Source organism: Choristoneura fumiferana, chromosome Z (genome assembly GCF_025370935.1).
Source record: "Choristoneura fumiferana chromosome Z, NRCan_CFum_1, whole genome shotgun sequence".
In the NCBI taxonomy this organism is placed as follows: Eukaryota; Metazoa; Arthropoda; class Insecta; order Lepidoptera; family Tortricidae; genus Choristoneura; species Choristoneura fumiferana.
The window spans coordinates 13,507,899-13,522,905 of NC_133472.1; the positions used below are offsets into that span (position 1 = coordinate 13,507,899).

General features: G+C 38.5%; 1 protein-coding gene across 2 annotated transcripts in view; it reads left to right on the forward strand.

The window, feature by feature from the left end:
- LOC141428064 (ATP-binding cassette subfamily C member 4-like) overlaps positions 1-15,007 on the forward strand; it is a 58,485-nt gene extending 43,478 nt beyond the window's left edge. The window contains exons 2-25 of one of the 2 annotated variants that reach the window (XM_074087795.1): positions 3,004-3,138; positions 3,776-3,980; positions 4,291-4,516; positions 4,619-4,716; positions 4,892-5,089; positions 5,161-5,287; positions 6,792-6,938; positions 7,268-7,461; positions 7,636-7,800; positions 7,878-8,015; positions 8,395-8,562; positions 9,021-9,161; positions 9,241-9,464; positions 9,543-9,676; positions 10,004-10,213; positions 10,298-10,528; positions 10,625-10,731; positions 10,824-10,947; positions 11,291-11,461; positions 12,211-12,338; positions 12,496-12,618; positions 12,887-13,009; positions 13,259-13,419; positions 13,813-15,007. In XM_074087795.1, coding sequence (XP_073943896.1) covers positions 3,004-3,138; positions 3,776-3,980; positions 4,291-4,516; positions 4,619-4,716; positions 4,892-5,089; positions 5,161-5,287; positions 6,792-6,938; positions 7,268-7,461; positions 7,636-7,800; positions 7,878-8,015; positions 8,395-8,562; positions 9,021-9,161; positions 9,241-9,464; positions 9,543-9,676; positions 10,004-10,213; positions 10,298-10,528; positions 10,625-10,731; positions 10,824-10,947; positions 11,291-11,461; positions 12,211-12,338; positions 12,496-12,618; positions 12,887-13,009; positions 13,259-13,419; positions 13,813-14,086 — 3,952 coding nt within the window. In that variant the 3' untranslated portion in view covers positions 14,087-15,007. Of the gene's footprint in view, positions 1-3,003; positions 3,139-3,775; positions 3,981-4,290; positions 4,517-4,618; positions 4,717-4,891; positions 5,090-5,160; positions 5,288-6,182; positions 6,310-6,791; positions 6,939-7,267; positions 7,462-7,635; positions 7,801-7,877; positions 8,016-8,394; positions 8,563-9,020; positions 9,162-9,240; positions 9,465-9,542; positions 9,677-10,003; positions 10,214-10,297; positions 10,529-10,624; positions 10,732-10,823; positions 10,948-11,290; positions 11,462-12,210; positions 12,339-12,495; positions 12,619-12,886; positions 13,010-13,258; positions 13,420-13,812 lie in introns of both variants that reach the window. The other variant, XM_074087785.1, reaches the window with a different exon arrangement.

Below are 15,007 nucleotides of genomic sequence, written 5' to 3' on the forward strand. Positions count from 1 at the left end.
CTGTAAGAATTTTCGGGAAATGCTCTCTTAATGCTCCCCTACACTCCCCGAGGAACCCACTTGCCAAATTTCAGCTTTTTACGGCCAGTAAAACGAAAAATCTTGTTTTTTCCCGTTCCCGTAAGAATTTAAAAAAGTCCTCTCTCAATGCTCCTCTACATATATGCCGAATTTCAGCTTTCTACGACCAGTAAAACGAAAAATCCTGTTTTTTCCCGTTCCCGTCAGAATTTGGGGTAATCCTTTTGCAGTGCTCCCCTACACTTCCCAAGGAACCTAAATGCCAAATTTAAGTTTTCTACGACCAGTAGGTAAAACGAAAAATCGATCCCGTTGAACTGAATATAAATCCCGGGTTTCCTTATCCCGTGGAAATTTTCGAAAATCCTTAGAACTGTTTTTTACTATTATAACCACACTCTATGCCAAATTTGAAGTCTAGTAATTTTAGTTCATAGGATAGGATTCCGTTGAACTGAATATGTAAATCCCGTTTTTTTTCATATCCCGTGGGAATTTCCAAAAATCCTGAAATTAATGTTTTAATTAATGTAATGCCTACCTGTGTAACAAATTTGAAGAGTCTAGTTATTATAGTTACTGAGATAAGGTCACTCGGAATCTATATACAGTTGTGGTCATATAATTAAGAACGATTTTTTTATAGAGAAGATTTTTTCAAACTGACAAGTGTTACTAACTGCATGTATATTTTTGTACTTCTCTCGGTATCGTAAAACTTTTCCGTACTAGCGGTAAATTCATTTATACATATAATTGGCTAAAAAAATAAAAAATATATAACTTTATACATTACATCTAAACCTAGTATTACTACTTACTGGCTGGTCATATAATTAAGAACGCTGAATAGTTTATTTTTATTCAAATTTATATAGAGAACGGACGGCCGCTTTGTGTTTTAGGTTATTATTCGAATAATTTTTGGCGCCATTTAGTGCCGTAAAGTCTTAAAGGCGATTGCTTCATATAAAAACAATGGGAAAAAATAAAAGTTGTGATAAATCTACAAGAGAAGTAATACTAAAACTTTGCGACAAGAATTGGTCGTATAAACACATAGCCGATCATCTGCAATGTTCAAAAACTATGGTTTTCCACGCCATAAAGCATTTTGCCACGTATCAAACTACTTCAAATGTTCCGCGTGTACCTAGACAAGAAATCATCTCGTCGAGATGATCGAAAATCGTTCGTTTGGCAAAACAAAATCCTTTTAAAGGGTCTAATACCGTCTAATGAGTTAAGAAAAAAAATATTTTGGCGAAAACAACCCTTCAGCAATCTCGGCACGCATTATTCGAAGGCGTTTGGTAGAAGAAAAGTTGCGCGGAAGGATAGCAAGGAAGGTGCCTATGTTGAAACGGTGTCATAGGCAAGCCCGGCTTGCATTTGCAAGAAGATATGAAAAACTGGACAGTCAGACAGTGGAAAAAACGTTCTTTTTTCTGACGAGACAAAAATAAATAGGGTATGTTCTGATGGCAAACGATATGTAAGATGGCCTCAAATAAAGCATTCGACCCAAAGTACACAAAAGTGACTTTAAAGCATGGCGGGGAAATGTAAAAATTTTGGGATGTTTTCTGACATGGTGTTGGACCTGTTAGGCTGATAGAGGAAACATGGATCAATTTCAATACAAAAAATACTGGAAGAAACAATGTTACCATATGCTGAAGGCGTGCTTCCGGTATATTTGACATTCCAGCATGACAATGATCCCAAGCATACTGCACGTACCGTTAAGGAATTCCTCACATCGCAATCAGTTTCTGTCTTAGATTGGCCAGCCAACAGCCCGATCTTAACCAATAGAGCATCTTTGGTGCGAGTCAAGCAAGAAAAAGGTTTCAATCGACAGTGTGGCAATTTAAGAGAACTGTATGACGTATTCTTAGAAGAATGGAACTCTATCTCTCTTGCGAAATGTCAAAAATTGATAGATTCATGCCTCGCCGGTGTAAGGCAGTAATAAAAAGCCGTGGACATACTACTAACTATTAATTTAGTTAAAATGTATTAAATTTTTTTTTTCTGTACAAACTTCACGTTAGTGTGATTTAGTTAATCTAAGTTTCAAATAAAAAAAACTTTCGAGCAGTTCAATAAATCGTTCTTAATTATTTGTCCAGCTTCATTACTATTAATTTGTTACTAAAGAGAATAAAAACAAAATTTGTAAAAAAATGACAGCAATTTTATTATTTATTCTTAATCCCGTTTGCTCTATTCATGTGGCTATTTCATACGTAACTATTATTTCGAGAAGGAACCACGACTACACATGAATGATTTTAATTAAAAATAATCTGGAACTTCAAATCGTTCTTAATTACATGGACCACCACTGTACATAAATCCTGTTTTTTCCCGTTCCCGTGGGAATTTCCAAAAATCCTTCCTTAATGGATGCCTACATTGTAATAAGGTATATGTGTGCCAAATTTCAAGCCTAGCTTCAGCGGTTTGGGCTGTGCGTTGATATATTAGTCAGTCAGTCAGTCAGTCAGTCAGTCAGGACTTTGAATTTTATATATATAGATACTTACAAGAATTGCTCGTATATACATATATATATGAGCCGAATCATTGGCTCCAACGATTTCGATAAAAATTGGTATGTAGGGGTTTTGGGGGATGATAAATCGATCTAGCTTGGTCTTATCTCTGGAAAAACGCTTACTGGCGAGTTTATCCCGAGCAAAGCTCGGTAGCCCAAATGCTGCTTACTTATGCGAGTGTGAGTGTTTTACTCTGATGCTAAAATGGTATTAACTATACTCGTAGTAAGTAAATTGGTAAAAAACGGGCGTGACAAAGAAGTGAGCTTTCAAACACATACTACATAGTGGCTTGCCACCCGAAGTGACGAAACATCAACCAGTAATGCACAATAACAACGTCATATTACCTATTGTTTGTAAAATGTCATAATTATGGTTAATTGAAGTGGTTAACAATGACCTGTTTTACTTACAGGAAATGGTTGGAGGAGATTGCGTTAGCAAACAAACATGGGCGAAAACCTTCGCTTCTGCGCGCGATGACCAAAACCTTTTGGATGAGTTTTGCTCCTTCCGGAGTGATGTTCTTCGTTCAAGCGATCTTCCTGAAGTAAGTACTATTTTAGGATTGCCTAATCGACATTCGTTGACTTGACACGCACGCGATTCTCACGTTTAGGTAACAAAGGCATTTTAGTCATTGAGCCTAGCGTGTCATCGTCGAATTAAATTAGTAACAAGAACAAGTGATTGGCGCGAAAAGTATTGTAGTAGATTTGTGAGTTACTTATTAGTAGAAATTGGAAAGATTAGCATTATTGTTCGCAATAATATTGTTGACATGGCTCGAAAATTAATTAATAGATTAATTAATTAATTTCTTTACACTGCATTTGAATTCATTGAAAAAATAATTTACACACATGCTTTAAAAATAAATACTTTAGTAAAATGTTCATCAAAGTAGCAGTTATTTGTTTGTTCGACTTTACTTAAGTCAAAAACGCGCTATGCGTATTTAATCAATTGCGAACAATGACGCTAATCCATCGCTAATCCGTCAGATTCCTGTGCTTCTAATAACTCACCCTCTCCCCTGACATACCTGGTTAAGTTGAGCAAATATCGTAAAAGCGTACTTTTCCGCTAAATATAGAAATGATTAAAAGCGGGTCGAAAGGCTAAATTCAGTAATGTTTGCGATTCACATTTGGAAGTTTAAAATGCTTTGTTCTGTTTTTTATCAGGCCCTTCCAACCTGTCGCACTGAGCATGATGCTAACCTATTGGGAGCCGGGATCAGACATGTCCTACCAGCAGGCAGTGTACTGCGCCTCGGCTGTCATCATCATGTCCCTGCTGATCGCGTTCCTCAACCATCACGGCGCCTACTCCACGCAGCAGTTCGGCATGAAAGTGCGCATTGCCGCTTGCTCCCTTATCTACAGAAAGGTCAGTATTTATCGAACCTTGCCAAGAATCTGGTTACAGCAAACGATATTCAAATGTTTTACGTGACGAATGCAATCACAGCATAAAACACTAACACTTTTCTGACATAACTTGAACCTACAACTTCGACATTCCATGCCTTCCTATTTGTTAAATTTACGATATTTCTCGATGCTTTTATTGCCCTTTTGCAGTCATTGATCTTTTTATTTTAAAAGATTTCAGGCCTGGAGCCATTTGTGAGCAGTGTTTTCAAATTTTGTTTTCAAATGAGTATCTGGGGATCTAAACGTGATTATTTTGTTGCCAGGTGATGCGAATGAGTTCGGGTGCGCTTGCGCAGACGACGGCCGGCCAGGTGGTCAATCTGCTGTCCAACGACGTAAACCGATTCGATTACGCCTTTATCTACTCGCACTTCATCTGGCTGCTGCCGCTACAAGTAGTCCTCGTCTGCTACCTCATATACATCAAGATCGGTTACGCCGCCATAGTTGGTGTCATCGGCATCGTGCTCCAGACCATACCTGTCCAATGTAAGTTCGATTAGTATTACTATCAACCTTTATTTTATAGCAGAACATTAAAACAAAATAGTCGTGTCGTGACACTGTTAAACCTGTTTATTGTTCTTGCAGCTTATATGAGCAAATTAGCTGCAAGGTTACGAATGAAGACCGCTCACAGAACCGACGAGCGTGTACGCATAATGGATGAAATTATTAACGGCATGCAGGTAAACATACCAATAGTCTAGTATCTAAACTTTCAAAAGGCGTTTGTAAAATGGTATCTAAATAATAAATATTTGTAGAAGTGCTGCATGCTTTATTACTTTTGCCGCGCAGTACAAGTTAGTCAGTAGTAAGTAGTTATCAATAACAACAAATAAAATTTCTCGTATTTTTTAGGTTATTAAAATGTACGCATGGGAAAAACCATTCGAGAAGGTAGTAGCGATGGCGAGGAAGAATGAAATCAACTGCATTACCCAGGCCTCATATCTCCGCGGCGTGTACCTCAGTTTCATGGTGTTTACGGAACGGCTCACGCTTTATATCACGCTACTATCCTACTCATTGTTCGGATTCCAGGTCACCGCGGACATTGTGAGTACCACATCACATCTAACCCCATCTCTGCAGACCCCATAGTAGCATTCTAATAAATAAAATTTCAGGTATTCCCACTGGCGCAATTCTACAATACGCTCCAAGGCACTCTCTCCATAATAATGTCAAACGCGGTATCGTTTTTGGCAGAAGCGCTGATTTCAGTGCAGCGCCTTGAAGCGTTCATGCTGTTCGGTACGTGGGCTCGCGCCCGGCATGCTGCATGCTGCATGACACACTCGAACTATTACTTTGAGTGCCAATCTTATTACATGTACACGAGTCTAAATTATAGCACTGACTCGGGAAATGTTAATAATAATAAATTTCGTTGATTTGGCGACGCTTACGAGCGTTTATACCTGCTGAGCTGGCAACGTTGCATTTTTGTTAAAATGTTGTCTGATAGAACACTTCTTAATGTATTAGTTATTGTGTCTTCTCCAATAATTCTTTAGTTTCTAAAGATATTCAATATATATATTCAATAGTTTTTAAAGAAAGTAAAAGTCTGTACTTACCGAATAATTATTGGAGTAGACACATTAACTGATATATTAAAAAGTGTTCTAGCAGACAACATTTTTAATTTTCATTCAATTGTTATGAAATAATCGAGGAAAACTAACAAAAATACAACGTTGCCAGCTCAGCAGGTATAAACGCTCTTAACCTATATATTACGTCAACACATCAATCGAATGCCACGCCAAGTCCACAATGTGGCAAAAGCATAAAAATTACCAATAAGCGGACTTATAATATAGCTCAATCGGGTATTTGGTTTCAATATTGCATGAATATTGTAGAGAACTTGTGACTGACTAGGAATTTATTTAAAGCTCATCGCTTTTAGTTCTTTTAATATTTTAATAGTGTGTCGTGTAAGTAAAGCCTCTAAAATAATTTGCATGAAAAGTCGTTTTGGTTTGATGATTTCTCCATAGGTAGTAGTTAGAGTTAGGAACTAGTGGGTAGGTATAGTTAGTTGATATTTCTTTCTTTGATAGTTACTAACTGTTTCACTAAACAGGTTACACAAATTGAAAACAGATACAATTTATACGCTTGCGTGTTATGGTTTCCACAGGCGTTCCCGATGGCACAAATGTTCAACACACTTCAAGCGACTTTTGCTATCATGATGCCGACGTCTCTGTCTCAGTTAATGGAATCCTATACTTCTATTCGCCGCCTAGAGTTTTATTTACTTTTGGGTACGAGATAATTAATGTAAACTTACGCCCTGTTACTACCAAAACTTAGACAATCGTTCAACACGTGTTTAATAGTTCATATTAAACTGAAATTTTAAACATGATTAAGATGAGTTTAAGTTTTAGTGGCAAGGCCAACTTTGTTTTGTCCAGGGATCTGTGTTGTTATTGTCGTCTATCGTCTGTCGTTTGTGCAGATTTGAGTATTTATATTATACCTACGTTTTTTGTCGTCACTAACCAACCTTTGAATGTTCTAATCTAGTTTTAAAGTGGTATGCATGCGAAATAATTATAGTTTAATAAACTAATATTGGTTTGGTAACTTTATTTTATGCTGGTATACCTATGTGCAAAGGTTTTATCCAATTTAAGTCCCTGTTGAACACTTTTTCCAGCTTTTGCAATGTTTATAGCTTCATGAAATTTCAAGCAACCGGCTCGGCTCGTCATCAAATATGAAAGTGTTTGTTTCACAACAGATGAGCGCGAAGATCTCCGCAGTGTTCCCGATGTTGATATCGCTAAGCTGGTTCAAAGCGTCGAAAACAAGAGGAATAATTTAAGCGAAGTCGACCTCCGACCAAACACTTTCAAAAAGATTGACAACGAAGGAATTTTCAATCCTGGTAATTTTTCATTGTATAATTTATTCACATCTACTTACTGAATTTTCTGAGTAAATAGTATAAGTAGGTCAGAAACTTTTCCATATATTGACCCTACTTAAATATATATAGTGAATGCTGACCCACTGTAGAATGTTCTCAAAGTAAGCGTTATAATAAATTCTCTCGTCAAGCAATGCGATTTCAGATGTCACTATGACTTTTTCTACGAAAAGGTTTCACAGTGGATCACGATCACGATTCAGTTGGTTCGAGTGTACATCAACTGGGTCTGTACCAAAACACTGGCCCAGTCGATGTACTCACTTAAATGATACAATGACTTACAGGATTCGTACACAACGAGAAGAGCGTGGCGCCACCTGCGCTGGCACCGCAGTCCATTAGCCCCGACGTGGGTGTGCTGATACAGGACGTGTCCGCCAGCTGGACCGAGGACGGCCCTATCACGCTTAGAAACCTCAACATCTCCGTGCCCAAAGGCAAACTGTGCGCAATCATCGGTTCTGTAGGTTCTGGCAAGGTTCGTCTCTACTTTACTTCATCGAACTAACAAATTAATTTTTCGTGATGGCATAGCGTCACAATCGACAGTCCCTCTCCAATCAGGTGATGCTTTTTATTCTTATGTTCTACAACTCATCCTATGGGAAAAAAAATAGAGTGAAAACAATGTCTGTTTTTTATTAAATTTCAGAGTTCAGTTCTGCAGTTACTTTTGAATGAACTCCGATCAACGAGTGGCCGCATCCATCTCTCAGGACCGCTATCGTACGCCTGTCAGGAGCCATGGCTATTCGTAGCTACTGTCCGCCAAAACATTCTTTTTGGATTACCATACAACTCCAAGAAGTACAAAGAGGTAAGCGCTCCAACAGTCAATTAAGTATCTACGACAGATATTAAGGTCCCATATTAATTTACAATTTTAACTTAAAGGTGGTGAGAGTTTGTGCGCTTCAAAAGGATTTCCAACAATTCCCTCACGGGGACCAAACGTTGGTTGGTGAGAGAGGAGCTTCTTTATCAGGCGGACAACGAGCACGTATCAATCTGGCCAGAGCTGTTTACAGACAAGTAAGTGGTTAATCTTTGAGAGAATAATTTTAATGTATGGCGTATTGGTTTTAAATTTGAATTGGAGTTCCAAGACGATGATGCATGCAGACTTATACTGTATTAAACATCCAAGTACACTTTTTTAAATCTGTTTTAATTTAAACAAAAACCACTAAAATGCTTTTATAAGTTGCTTATAGCCTGAATTGAGTAAAAGTGATAAAAAATATTCGACTGATTTGAATTTTAAAATAGTACAATCGGTACGATATGAAAAAACGCTTGATTAAGCTGCTTGACAGATGCATCATGTGCTTGATCTATCAGAAGAAATTAACGTGTTGAATTGAAGCCACTAGACCGTATCAGCAGCACTTAACATCTTGTATGTTGTTAGGCGGACGTATATCTGCTGGATGATCCGCTGTCGGCAGTAGACGCACACGTCGGCCGCCAGCTGTTCGACGAGTGTATCAACGGGTACCTGCGCCACGCGACGCGCGTTCTCGTCACGCATCAACTGCACTACCTCAAGGCTGCTGATTACATCGTTATTATGAACAATGTACATCACTATAATTTTTCTATATTAGTTAGCTTAGTGAATTAACCACTTATGTCATTTTTGTAATAAAGTAATAATTCGTGTTTTATACGGCTTACGTGCCAGACCGTCCTAGGTCAGGGTCTGAGAATCCTCGTGGGCTACAAACTTCTCAAAAGGTTTACTCGAGTCGCTACCACTATCTTACTCGCTAATCCTGTTTCGGTGTTTAGAGTTTACCTAAAGCCGATGAAATTACTGTCATATTGGGTATCTTATCGTAATTTAGTCTACTAGGTGGCACCGCAATTTCAATCCTTGGTTTTGCGGGTATTTTTCGCTGCAGGCGCCTACTTAAGTAGGTACTAAATAAAAGTTTTCTCAGTACTCAGTGTAGCAAATACTTAAATTTAAATCTAATTGCGTTCACCCCTGAAAAAATTTAAATTAATACTTACATTTTATTATTGACTTCCCAGGGATCGGTTGAAGCTAAAGGAACTTACAGCGAACTTTTGAACTACGGAAAGGACTTTGCAAAATTGTTGAGTGCTTCACAAGAGAACGATGAAAAGGAAGAAGAGAAGCCTAAACCGATGTCGAGGCGAACTTCTGCCAGAGTATGTGCTTATTCCAAAAATACGAAACGCGTCCATTTATGTTCGTTTTCTAGCCTCTAATGATCTATTGTTTTGGCAGTTATCTACAGCACGGCGCCCATCGCTAACGGAGTCTACAACTGGGGCCGAAGTTCCGGCTCAGGAAATGGAAGAAGAAGAACGTGAATCTGGTTCTATGGGATGGCATGTGTATAACGCTTACCTGCGCGCCGGGGGGAAGACGCCGAGACTGCTGTTCATGGTGCTCCTACTAGTTATTGGACAACTGTCAGCTACCCTTTGCGATTATTGGGTCACTTTCTGGTAAGAAAACAAAGCTTAATCAATAATTACCAATTAGTCAAACAGCACTTTCTTAGCCCCAATGTTATTATTTCGCAGGACTAATGAAGTGACGCGCCAAAAAGAAAGAGAAACTAACAGTACCATCAAGGATTACGACCGCAATTTGTTAACACCAACAAACAGCTCATTCAATTTAGGCAGTTACTTCTCTGGAATTGAATTGCAACCAGGTAATTATAGCTTTTACATTCTACTCTGTTGTCCGTGATGAATAATTTATTTATAAGTTCTGTCTGCCGCGTAAACAAAGACTTAGGTACCTACACGTATTCCTGGATCCTACAGGTTAATCCAACTCCAAATAATCTATACACTCGAATGTCGAATGTGCCATATTTAGAAAAAATCCTAATGTGTTTTCGTAAATAAGCAACAAACATCCACACACAATGATGAATTCATGTTTTCAAAGTCTTGGCCATGTCAATAAGTAAATATGAACAGACAAGAAATTGTTTCTGAATGGACATAATAAATAACAAATATTTTATTTTTAGATTTGAACATTAATGCCTACATCGGACCGTTGGACACATCCCAGTACCTGTATGTGTACACGGCGCTCATAATATGCTGCATCTTCTTCATCACTGCGCGGGCGTATATGTTCTTCAAGGTTTGCATGACGTCATCGCGCAATCTGCACAACGACATGTTCCACTCGATGCTTCGCGGCGTGATGCGCTTCTTTGATAACAACTCCTCAGGTATTTCATAACACTGTCCACTTTGAGTACTACTTTACAATTATCGAAAGATTTGTAACTGTTATTTTTTTTAAACATCCCCAGGTCGCATATTGAACCGATTCTCAAAAGATATCGGTGCCTTAGATGAACTGCTGCCTCGTTTCCTCTTAGAGTGCATACAGATCTACTTGGTGATGTTCAGTATCTTGGCTCTGAACGCGGCTGCGCTTGTGTGGACGCTGTTGCCTACTACAATCATTCTGCTCTTGTTCTACACGATTCTCCAGATATACCTGAAATCTGCTCAGTCAATTAAACGTTTAGAAGGAACTAGTAAGTATTTTATCGGGTACAAGTACCAACCTACCACAGTCTACACATCTTTAAGGACCATTAAACTGACAACTGACCGTGGTAAATTAATTTTAGCTCGCAGCCCCGTGTTTTCGCATATGTCAGCCACACTCAACGGCATCAGCACTATTCGGTCAGCTGGAGCTCAGGAGCGTTTGATAAAAGATTTCGATCGGTTTCAGGTTAGTACGCACTTTTATACATATATTTTATTATGTTGTACAACACTATGGTTGCTTGCAATTTTTAACTCTAACTAAACGATTGTTGTTAGGATATTCACACGTCAACGTGGAGCAGCTACTTGGCCAGCGGAGTTACCCTCGGGTTTTGGCTCGATTTCATTTGCGTACTGTATTTGGCCATTGTCATCGTGGCGTTCCTTGTTATTGATAGCAGTAAGTAATAGTAAAACAGTTTCTTGATTTAGTAATGTTTCGGCGAATAAAGTTTGGCAACCTGTTTCGTTTCGCAACTTTTCATTTTCCAACTGTTTTATATTTCTGAAATTGTTAATATTTCAGAATTTTTATAAAACTAACCTAACCTAGAGGGTTCTACACGATAGCCCTGAAATAAATCCTGAAATATTTACAGTTTAAGAGTTTGCGAAATGAAACAGGTGGCCAAACTTTCTTGTTATATTAACATCAATCTGAAATTGACTGCATACACATCATCTCATTTTAAAATTGGCTGCATACATATGTATTAAATTTTAAATTACTTTTCTCTCCCCAGAAACCATATTCTCTGGGAACGTGGGCTTGGCTATATCGCAGACTCTGATTCTAACCGGAATGCTGCAGTTTGGTGTGCGTCAGACAGCTGAAGTAATTTCACAGATGACCAGCGTAGAGCGTATATTGCAGTATACACACATTGAACGCGAAGCACAATGGGACAAAGGAGGTACCTAACCTTTAAACGGCACCTATTTAAAAATAGCATTATTCTTACTTACTTTACATAGCTCGAAGTCCGGATGTAACGATTTAGAAACTTCAGGGGGTTACACACTGGAATGTTAGGAGAAGTTAGGGAAATAGTTAGTCAAATGGGTGATATTGTTTTAGGAATAATTCGAACAAGTAACTCGAGTAAGTAGACAAAAAAAATACACATTTATCTAAGACATATTAAATATCATGACCCGGATAACTCACGTCTTAAATCGAGTTTAGCTCGACATGTTTCGGGCTAATCCGTAGCCCTTCGTCTTCGGAGCAACGCGACTCAGCGGCTGCTGCAACACGCTCACCCAAAGACTTCGAAGACGAACGGCTACGGATTAGCCCGAAACATGTCGAGCTAAACTCGATTTAAGACGTGAGTTATCCGGGTCATTATATTTAATATGAGTGAGTCTCACGGTAGTTTCATGTTCAAAATTTATCTAAGACATTCAAAATTGAAACACCTCCTAATACTCCAGTGTATTACTTTCTGACATTAATTATCGTCATTCCGGACACCCCGTATATTCTATTTCATTATTCTATTTTATTATTTTTAGGTGTTTATTATGTATCTAAGTATGTATCTATCTATATAATTATATTTATCCGTTGCTTAGTACCCATAACACAAGCTTTGCTAAGCTTACTTTGGGGCTAGTTCAATTGGTGTGAATTATTTATATCGTATATTTACGCACACAGCTAAGGAGATCCCAAAGGGTTGGCCATGGCGAGGACGTGTCGAATTCCGCAACTGCTACATGAAATACAATATGGAAGAGCTGCCAGTGCTTAAAAATCTGAATGTAATCATAGAAAACGGTTGGAAGGTATGTTTACAAAAATGAATGTTTCGATCTGTAGTTTCGATAGAATGAGAAAACTAGAGAAACGGTGACTTTAATTGAGTTTTAGTTCAGTGCGGACTAGCTTGTTTAATTCTAACGTTGTTCTCTAGATTATAGCAAGTATCTTACGTGGTTATAGGTGGGTATCGTGGGGCGCACTGGGGCTGGAAAGTCCTCGCTCATCTCCTCGCTGTTCCGACTCGCTATCGTAGAAGGCGAAGTCCTGATTGACGACGTGGATACCTCACAGCTGGCACTTCAGGTAATCTCCTTAATACCTCTCACACTGTCACGTCGTATGCACTCAAAAGTATCTAAGCAACTCCTAAGCAATCGCATAATGCCTTGTGTGAGATTGATTTTGTTTATTACTCTTTCACGTTTAAAGAACTCAACTGATCATAATCATAGTCTATGAATATGATAATATAAAGATATTTTATCTTCCGGGACAATAGGATAGTTTCTTTCTATCCCGGAATATTGCGTAGTTCTATACTATCTAAATGCGATAAATTTTTCCTCGACAGGAACTACGATCGAAAATCTCCATCATACCTCAAGAGCCAGTTCTGTTTTCGGCAACAGTTCGGTACAACCTGGATCCGTTCAACAACTACGATGATGAGCAACTCTGGCAGGCCCTTGAAGCTGTAAGATATATTTCACCTTTACACAATACTTTTAATGTTCAAAAACATCTATCATGTCATGACCATGAAATTGGGTTTATTTTGTTTCAAAATCAATAAATGATAAAGTTAAATCTGATAGTGCTTTTGGTAAAAAAATTGGCAGTAACTAGGTACATGTAATAAACATAGAAAAAGCCCAGAACTCGCGAACGGACCTAATAAGACTTTGGCGTCTATCTTTTAGTAAGTCAAACTCATTATTTACAGGTTGACCTGAAGTCGGCCATTCAATCGTTGGACTTCAAAGTGTCCGAGGGTGGGTCGAACTTCTCGCTGGGGCAGCGGCAGCTGGTGTGTCTGGCGCGCGCCATCCTGCGCGGCAACCGCATCCTGGTTTTAGACGAGGCCACCGCCAACGTCGACCCCAAGTGAGTACTCCTACTTCCTTAAGCACGGTTTCCACCACGAGCGGAGCGAAGTCATTAATGACTTACGTAGTTTAACGTATAACTACTTATCGTCTGGATTAGTACTTTTACACCGGATCTCGATAAAGTTGGTCGATGTAAGTTAAACTAAGTTATTAATGAGTCCGCTCCTGTTATGGGCACTAATGCGAGTAATGCGATATTTTTAGTAAGTTCATTATTTGATAGGGCTAAACTAAAACTGCAAGTTTCAATGCGGGTTGTTTATATTATTTTACAAGTAGATAAAAGTGCACGATGATGCTGATTTTATTGTATCCCATTTCTTCTAGAAAAAGGGTTAGGTACAATTGAACATTGAAATAAAATAAACATGAATCGTTTTTTTTTCAGAACGGACGAGTTCATCCAAAGAACCATAAGGAAGCGGTTCGCGGACTGCACGGTGCTGACGGTGGCGCATCGACTCAACACCATCATGGACTCGGACCGCGTGATGGTGATGGACGCCGGCCGGCTCGTCGAGTTCGACCACCCCTACAAACTCCTCATCAACCCCGAAGGCTATTTCACCAAAATGGTTAAAGAAACCAGTGACAAGATGTCGGAACAACTTTTCCAAATCGCAAAGACGACGTTCCTTAATAGCGGCGGAGTCATAGAATAAATCTTCAAGCCAGCGTCAAGTTGTTAAGTTTTAATTAATATTAAAGTATCTACGATTTGTCTAAGATAATGTTTTCTTAATTGGAAATACTTACCTTTACACGGTATTAGATTGTGAATATATGTAGTAATGCGACGAGTGGCTGTAGGTATTAGCGCTAGTTCAACTCGATCCGGCGCCAACAATCGAACACAGTAAGGTACTACCTATTTAAACGAAACGAGCCCTAAATGTGTTTTAAATCATTAATTTTAAGAATTCTTTTAGTCTTTATTTATTTAATTTAATGTCTGATCTGTTTTATAAGTAACTTAATTTAAAGTAGCCCCTGAAGAGAAGAATAAAGTACGGAAATAACTAAACTGCATTCTTTTAGATAAATATGTAAGAGAAGGTAAACAAGATACCAAACCACGTGACTCGCACGTATTAAAAGATCATTCGATCACGTCCAGTCACCTTGAATTTTACTTGATCGGCTGCTTTACTGACTCACGTAGTCTGCAGGGCTAACTACGAAACTCGAAACTCGAAGTTCATATCATACCGTCCCTCTCGCTCTCGTATTAAATAGTATAAGTGTCAGAGGGAGCGCACGACACGAACTTCGAGTTTCGAGTTTCGTAGTAGCCCTGCTGGTTTATATACCTTCGTAAAGAATAAAATACAGTAGGTATGTAACTAGGAGACAGTGTTAGTACAGGCTTAACTTTTTATTGAATGTCATCTAGTAGGTACGTATTTAGCAACGCCACTGTGTTATTGTAGATTAAAGTGTACCTATTATAATAATTATCAAATTAAATGTATTAAGCTCTAAATTAAATCGTCTACTTAGATAATGTTCATACTGAAAACTGACCATTGTGAATGCCATAGAGGTTATCCTCGAACAAATATTAAATTAAGCTTTATACCCAA